Here is a 9140-nt window from a genome sequence, read left to right on the forward strand (position 1 = left end):
ATTATTAACGACGTAAAATATTAATAAGAAAATTTGTCAAAAAATACTAATAAGAGAAGAACCAAAACGATAAAATAACATTAGATTATAACTTCGAGACGTTGCGGTTTCAAGAGGTCGACAAAACATCGAGTGTTTCACTCTTCAGCACAATGACATCTAAAGAAAATAATATCTTTCATATTATCAATATGATATGCTTAAACAATTATTGATATCTAAACACTAAGAAATATATATATATATATAGTTGCCACCAACAACACAACCATGCATATGCCTTGGCATTTCTCACCAACACACCACCTTAATTAATTAGGGTTTTATGCAGTGTTGGGTTTAAGCCCTAATAATTTCTCAATACACTGAGCCCAATAATGTTTTTGCTGTAGGTTTTTTTTTGGCCCAATAGGACATCTGAAAAATTATTTTGGGATTTACGACATTTTTTACACTGTAGAGCGAACTCGTCACTTTGAGGGGATGAGTTTTATGGGATATAATTTTTATTCTGGGCTCAATATTTTAATATTTCTTGTGGTGACTAGTTCTATTAAAAATTATTTTTTAGGATTTTTAATATAAATTTTGTTTTTTAAAAAAAATTGGAACTCGTCGAGTTCCATTTGGTGTAACAAGTTATCATTTTTGTATTAGGTAAACTACATGTTTAATATACAAACTGTCATTTTTGCTTTCTTTTGGTATCTAAATTTTTATTTATTTCAAAATTATATTTATCGTTACTTTTTATTTCATTTTGGTACCTTGCTGTTAAAAGTTTAGCAGAACAAGCATGACATTTTTATGGGTAAATTGTATCATTTATCACTTAATTATCTTCTCACTCTTGTTTTGGTCACTGAAATTTAATTTTTTTTATTTTGTGACATCATATTTTTATTATTAATTTATTACTATATAATTAAAATAAAAAATTAAATTTAATAACTTTCAAATTGCTCCTAATTTAATTACTCTAACTTTTAAATTTAATTTTAACAGCGATGTACCAAAATAAAATAAAAAGTAAATGTTAGATATAATTTTGAAACAAATAAAAATTTAGGTACCAAAAAAATAAAACTTATAGTTTATATATTAAACATGCGGTTTACCCAATATAAAAATTGATACACGTTTATATGGGTTGAAATGTGTTGGACATTTCAATCTAAAAAACAAAGCTAATTTTTAATACTCGTCACCTCAAGGTGAGTTCCGAACTTTTTTAAAAAAAATTAAATTTATATTAAAAATTTTAAAAATAATAATAATTTTTTAATAGAACTCGTCACTAAAATATTAAGCTCGAAATAAAAAAATTATATCTCATGGAACTCGTCACCTTCTCCCTGTATTGTAGAAACTGTTGTAGATCCCAAAATAATTTTTAAATGTGGCCAAATAATTATTTTGGGTGCCTATTGAGCCAAAAAAATCCTTCTTTTTTTTCTTTTCACTAATTAGCTAAACATTTGTCTGTGCCATGGAGCTTCAACAGCCCACATGAAGTGATATACAAGAGGACCAAAACATTGGATCTACTCGATATATAACTAGAGTTGGAATTCCGCATCGAATAAAATTCGAGTAATTTTTTCGAAACAAATTCAAATAACATACAAGTATCTAACCTTTGGGAATTTTACTTTCCACCATGCGTGTGCAGTGTTTTCACTGCTGGCCCTCATAGCTGATACTGCTAGCAAAGCAAAAGCGATGATGATCGAAATGGAATATAACGAAACCTGCAATAAGAGTCAGTGTGGTAACTTTTTTTCACTTTGAAAATCCTTTGTATTCATCGATAATCGTGTGATCAGCAAAAAAGCTTCTGATTCACTTAGGTAAATTAAGGTTACAAATAATGGGATATTAGATTTTACATGAGTAAGGTTTCTATATTATTGTATTGATGATGCTACTTGTTATATGTAATAAGCAGAAACTCGCTCAATTATAAAAAGGAAATGACTTTTTTTTATTACTATAACTGGTGATTTTCTATTCATTAACACTTTAAATCATGATTTTCTATATTCATTAACAAGAGTTCAGACTTGAAAGCATTTTAGCCTTTGAGGTGGTAGTCCACCAACTTTTATTTACTTTTTATATCGCACTCCTGAAATTAAAGTAATTAGGCTTTTTGTATTTTTGCATGACTCACTTCATCTTGACAATCTAAAACAAGAGATAACACCCCGCTAGGAAGACAAATAAACCAACACATAAGTGTTAGGTTTATTTAAAATAATACTACTAATATATTAGATTGATGATATATTAGTAAAATAGTATAAAAAGGATTTAATATTAATGATATATTAGTAAAATAGTATAAAAAGGATTTAATATTAATGATATATAATTCGTGTACTTTTTTTATTTATAGTCCATATGATATCTCTTCACAAGCGTTTCCACATCAGATTCTATGCACCATGATTGGCTTTGACTACTTTTTCATCTCAACAAGATCTCTCACCTTTGACTCTTGTGTGTTCAATTGCTTCTCTTTTTCACTAAGGTGTCCAAATTCAAAGGGACCCTTTCCCTTCTTACAACGAGAATTTATACGACAACTATGGAATCTTACTGCAGAGCTTGTTGGTAAAAAAAATCATGGTATTGTTTCAACATTCTTAGTTGATTTTGAGATAGGACAAGATCGAATTTCAAACACGTTTTAAGATTTGTCTCTTTTGTGACAAACAATTAGCAGGGCATTAGTTGTTTCATTGGTCCTCATTAACAATCATACATGAAATGTTTTCAAACAATAAGAGCAAACAGGTTGTTAAACATTAAGACATGATTGAGAAATCAAGGAGCGTCGCTATTTGAGATACTATAAGAAAATTAAGGTGAAGAATTTCACTATAATCGACGGTTAATTACAATTTCTTTTTATGAGAGTACATCAAATCTTATACTCTGAATACACATATATGGTTACGTACAAATCCAATAATATGAGAGCCTCCACATCCATTATAGATTCTCGTTTTTATCTAATCTATTTCTTCGTCAATCGAATTGCATCAAACTTTTTTAATTATACCATATGAACTATATAGATTGAAATAATCTGTAGCCGGAGTTGAAGCATGTTTTTGAGATAAGGAAAGTGGTAGGACAGGTTAAATGGGGGGGAGGCAAAAGGTTTCAAAGTATTAATGGTGGTAAACTCACTAACATGCAATGATTTTAATATTTCACCTTTGCTGAATCAGAAGTAAAACACATAATGAGATTAAAACAACTTTAACTTATGTTTGCGGGGAACAAAATATATTCTCAAACAGGTGAACATCATGATAGAAACCAGACACCAAAAACTAAAATACAATAATTGACATTACTGCTTCACATACGTCATACTTGTGTGTATAGATATAATTGAGGTTAATTACACTAAATTTTATCTGGAAAGCCAGGAAAGTTATATTGTGGGATGAGATATAATTATAAAATTTTAGGGTCAAATCTTAACTTTTCGCCTTAACAAGACTTGAAATTAAATTATTAGTATTTTTTAGGTTTCAAAATTGTAATTTTTCCGGAGTTAAAAGGGCTTAACTTCATAATTTAAACTTGGAGGGACTAAAGGCATAATTTTACCACTTAACTGGGGGCAGGCTTCTGCTAGATTCGCCATTAGTCGCATCCATCATAGGTGCATGGTTTTCAGAATCGGACCGGTTAACGAACCGGTCATGCTATCGGTTTACTGATTCAACCGGTCGGAAGAACCGGACGACGTCATAATTATTTAAAAATTAAATAAAAATACCAAAAATATTTAATAAAAAATAATTTTTTATATAACAAGTCATATTCAAAGCAAGTCATAACATATATAAGTTAAAAACCATAAATCAAGTGAAAAAAATATTCAAATTAATTACAATATAATATTTAAGGTAAAACATATTAAATAATAAATATAATTATATAACTATAATTAAAAAATAAATTTTGGGTTAAAAAATCATAACAAAATGATATTGTTTGGTTTAATTTTTTTTTAAAAACAATCCCACATGGCTAAGAAACATAGAAGAGCATCCCAAAAGTCTAAAGAGTAAAAATATGAGAACAAAACAATCTCACATTGCTAAGAAACATAGAAGTGCATCACAACTAACTTCTATAAATAATAGAGGTAATTTGGCATTCAAAATCATGGAGCCTTTTGGTGAGCATTGAGTGAACTATTCTTTCACTTCAATCAAGCTCGAATTTTAGGCTTCAATCGAGCTTCTAAATTTTTTTTGAGTTCAAGCCTTTTTGAGTTCAAGTTTCAATATTATATTTCGAGTTTGAGTTGAACTTGATAATTTTTAGCTTGTGAGTTTGTGTTGAGTTGAGCTTACTTTTAAAGTTTTCAAGTTCGAGTCGAGCTTAGCAATACTCGAGTTCGACTTGGCTCGTTTAACAAACGACGTTGTTTGGTTTAATTTTTTTTTAAGAAAACAAAAATCCCGGTTTTCCCGTTTTCAGCTGATCCGGTTCGAACGGTTTAGCGGTTCTGGTCGGTTCACTAATAGCGGTTCAACCGGTTTAGATTGAACTGGACTAAGCAACGGTTCCCGATTAAACCGGCCGGTCCGGTCCGATTTTCAAAACAGAGCATAGGTGAAAGATTTTAAACATATATTTAAATATTTAAGAAACACTCTTTTAATAATATTAATTATTTAAAAAGTAATTTTTTTTTATAATTTCTTAATTGAATTGGTGTCCGGAAAAGATAAGAAATTAATTTTCCCACAATTTGCATAGAGGATATATATCTAAAGAAGTAAGCTAGAAGTAAAACACTTACAAGCAGAGACTATTCCTATTCAGTTGAAGGGAGTCATGGTAAAATGAAAGCTGAATCAATTGAAAGGAAAAATGGGTAATCTTTCTAGTAATGGGTAAAGAAATTCAATGTCCTTTTAATAAGATTTCAAGTTTAAACATTGCCAATGATAAAATAACTTTAAAAGTATTATTGTAGGGTCTATTTCGGCTCGAGTTTGAATGCAATGGAGGCCTATATTATTTACTGTAGTCACTGAAGAATCTACTACCAAAAAGAAAAGGTAAGATGCGTATTCTAATATAGGTAGGTAAGGTTAAATTAGCAAATGAGTGGCATTAGCCTGTATTTGCTTTAACAGTTGGTAATAGAGTTCTCAAGCCTCAGCTTGACGTTTCCGATGAATATCGGGAAAAAGAGAGAAATTTAGGGAAGTACGTTTAATGGACTAGACATTGCAAAGTTCAGTGGAGCCATAGTGAAGTAGTTCTTCAATCATTTGTTCAATGTGATTCTCTTCAAGTGGTTTGAAGTTGAAGTGCTGGTGCTGGGTGGTTTCAAGTTGAGGTTTCTTGACAACCCAAGCGGCCTCTGTCTCTCTCTTCTCCTGCTGCACTCCAACTCCCATTCCACTCTCTCTCCCTGCAATGCCATTGTTGCCCATAACCTGTGGAGTCTGTGCATTATTTCGCGGCTCCTGCGCCGTTTGTTGTTTGATCATTTGAAGTGAAGCCAGGTAACATTTGTGTAGCTTAGCTCTCAAAGTTGCAGACAGAAGCTTGGATGATGATGATGATGGTTGAGGATCAGTGGGGTTGTACGGAAAGTTGGGTTTAGCCCTCACTCCACTCATAAGCCTAGCTGCTTCGTCGTAGGCCCGAGCCGCGTCTTCCGCCGTCTCGAATGTCCCCAGCCAAATTCTAGTTTTCCTGCACACACACACAAACGCAGTACTCATAAAGGAACTGCAAGTGCGAAAGGTTTTTGAAACATAGTCCAACTTACAATAGAGGATGGCGAATTTCAGACACCCAAGAACCCCAACGCCTTTGTCGAACACCTCGATACCGTTGCTGTGCTCTGGCCATGTTAGTAGACAAAGAAAAGTTTGTTTTGAGAAAAATGTGTTTCTGGAGATGTCTCAATGGGAGTGATGCTATAAGGGGGGGGGGGTTGTAGTTGACAGACATATATGGCAATTTACTGGCATCCAACTTGAAAATATTGCTGGGTCCCATAAAGGGTTTTAAGGGCTTCTTATTTTTTGTTTTGATTTAATTAACTATCGATATTTGATAATCGAAACGAGTAAAACTCCTAAATAAAGGTAAATTCTTTTAAAACTGTAAAACTCTGATCCACTTGATCTATCATAAGTTGCGTTGATACCCTTCTTTCCCCATGTGAATCTAAAAGGTCACAGTCCAATAGATTGTTCATGTGAATGGTCTTCAGCTTAGATGACTTTAGCAATATTACAAGTTGCTCCATTTAAAAAAAACAAACAGAGGATAGAAAACCCTAAAATGTTGTATTGAACCATAAAAATCTTTGAACATATCCCAAAATCAATTACTATATTAAACAATTTGGTAATGTAGATTTTGTTCGAGTATGGTTGTTGGAACCAGTTGATGGCGTCACGTGGAAGTTTGAACATATTATTTCATGCAACTACCAGCAAAGCAAACTGTTGTTGCACTCAATGAAATATTTTTGTGCATCAATTTGCACTTGAATGATTGAGTCAATCCTATGTTGTTGAATTCATGGGGAAAAAAAGAATCTTGGACCGTCATGATTTCTATATATATTCAACAAATGATTTGATCAAATTGTTAGTAGTTAATTGTAATGTTGAGAGCTGTAGGTTTTTTTTTTATTTTCCAAACAATAATTATTTTTTTTAAATGAATGATAATCTTTAATTTTGTAAGAAAGACATGAAGAACGTAAAAGAAAAGAAGTCTCAACCGATGATTCATGTTTGATGTTGTTATAACTAAATAGTTTGTCATTGTGAAAGCATGCTAAAATAACATTAACAAGCCAAGTGAAAGAAGGCGGTATTTCTGGAGTGGCTTCTTTCTCAGCTGCTATTTCTGACTCTTTTTACTTGTTCGAGAAACCAATCCACACGACAGATAAAGACAGACAATGTTCACGACAATGGCTCTTTTAGGTTTATTTTCTGTCCATTCATTTGTTGGGTACTCATTCCTGACTCGACCCGTTCATTATTTTATGCTTTTGGAAATTAACTGCAAGATGAAGGCGACTTAAATTGAAAACGACCTGTAATTTTTTTATATAGGACAATGGAATGATGAGGTTTTAGATTGAAGACGAGACCGATGGACGCGGTTCCTTTCAATGTCTATTTACATTACACCAAAGGCTTTAAATATTGGCTTCACATGGAAGCACAGTGGCGGTGAATCATTTCAAATGAGTGTTGGGGTACATAACGTAAGACATGAATATCTCCATCTGCTGCAAAACCATTATTATTGTTTCTGGCAGGCTGCCTCTTAGCTTGCATACACACACAATTGATCAACACAGCTTTTCGGATTTGTTTTGAACACAAATAATCAATGTATAATGGTAAGCAGTTTTGGATTTTCCGTTGGTCAAGGACAAGGGCAAGCTGTGAAACAGAGGGACTTTTTGTCTTTTAATTTATCAGCCGACGCGGTTTCATGAGTTAGCACGAAAGGAATTTTCGGTAAGCTGATGGTGATAGAATAGAATGTTTGAAGCAGGCGCCTTGGTCTAAGGGATTTTGCTCGGCATCAAGCTTGCCAAACACCCAACTTTCTATCACTTATTTAACATGACAATATAATTACTACTACTTACATTTTCAGATTCATGTGTTGAAGATTTCTGTGATTGAGCTCACAATTTTTGTGACAAAAGATTTGTTTGATACGATATAAATAACAAGTCATTAATCAAGCAACGTCAATGATTGAAGGAATGATTGTTATCCTTAAATGTTCCAGGGTCGAGCACTAGTGATTGCAGGGTATTTAAGAGTTTTAATCAAATGATCAAGAGTCTTTCGAACAGTTACTGCCACTTGTAGTCACCCTAGATTAATCGGAAAAGAAATGTAAATAAAAAAACGATGAAAAATTTATTAATCAAAAGGTCAAGAGTAATCATCACTTTTTAACTCTGGAATTTAACCATTATGTTAAAAAAAATACTCTCACTCATTTTCATCTTTTCATCTTTCCTAATAGAAACAATGAAGAATTGTGTGCTTTTGATGTAACATCCTGAATCCCAAGTTAGTAGTTCAGGTAAATCGAAGCCTAAAGTTGAGCCCAATTGAATCTTATAAGATAGTTGGACCCGGTTTAGTGTTTTTGGGCTTGAGTATGGGCCTAAGAGTTAGATGGTAAAAGATGAATGTCTTATGAAATAAAAAATAGAGGGACTAAAAGTGCAATTTACCTAATTTTTATTTCAAAAGTTGAAAACTCCCCTATTTTGTGTGGTTTACGTGAACAACTCCCCATTTCCCACCAAACAATCATCTTCTTCTTCATCCATCTTTTCTCATTTCTTCTCCCATCTTCAAGTTGAAGGATTTAGGACTTCAAGTTTAGTTTGGGTCAAGCAAAGGTAAGATTTTTAACCCTCACCCTTCAAGCTTCATTTTAAGCTCCATTCACTAGTTTTATCCATAGAAAAAATGGGTTTTGAGAGGTTTGTGAGAATCTATGGATTCTAGCTATGTTTTGGTTATAAGGAGTTATTTAGAATGTATCCAACCTCTAGATGAATTAGTGATCCATTTTCTTATCTTGTTTAGTGAAGGAAGTGGGAGAGAGTTCCAAATCAAAAGGTAAAGAAAAGTTGAGCATTGGTTAAGTTGAGGAGAGTTCTAGGCACCAAAGGAGCAAGGTAACACCTTTACAACTCTTCTATACTCTTAGTAAGTCATTAGAAGTTCAAAATAGTTTAAATGTTTGAGTTGAGCATGACAAACATTTTCATGGTGAAATTCTTGTTTTAGAGTTATAAATGTGTTTGAGGAGAGTTCTAAGCATGTTTGAGGACCTCACTAAGGTCTTTGGGATTGAAATATAGCATTTTAGTATGTGTTTTATGACTTCTGCAGGTAGAGTGTCGATACTATTGGGATAGTATCGATACTTGTTCTTCATTTTGGGCAAATTCGTGAGTTTCTAGGCAAAAGTATCAATACTCTTTCAAGAGTATCAAAACTTTGAGTCAAAGTTTTGAAATTTTCATAAATTTTTGAAATTGGGCATAACAAAATATTTAAAAGTATCGGTACTTATATAAAGTA

At 32.5% G+C, this 9140-nt stretch overlaps 1 protein-coding gene across 1 annotated transcript; it reads right to left on the minus strand.

Annotated features, from left to right (window-relative positions):
• Window positions 1-5013: 5013 nt before the first annotated feature.
• LOC120132678 (ethylene-responsive transcription factor ERF003-like) lies at window positions 5014-5958 on the minus strand. The gene is made up of 2 exons (XM_039149391.1): window positions 5819-5958; window positions 5014-5742 (listed from the first exon to the last, which is right to left on the minus strand). The coding sequence occupies exons 1-2, from the start codon at window positions 5899-5901 to the stop codon at window positions 5262-5264; spliced, it is 564 nt and encodes a 187-aa protein (XP_039005322.1). The 5' UTR covers window positions 5902-5958; the 3' UTR covers window positions 5014-5261.
• Between the last annotated feature and the right edge of the window lie 3182 nt (window positions 5959-9140).

This window comes from Hibiscus syriacus, unplaced genomic scaffold (assembly GCF_006381635.1).
Source record: "Hibiscus syriacus cultivar Baekdansim isolate YM2019G1 unplaced genomic scaffold, ASM638163v2 tig00001728_pilon, whole genome shotgun sequence".
In the NCBI taxonomy this organism is placed as follows: Eukaryota; Viridiplantae; Streptophyta; class Magnoliopsida; order Malvales; family Malvaceae; genus Hibiscus; species Hibiscus syriacus.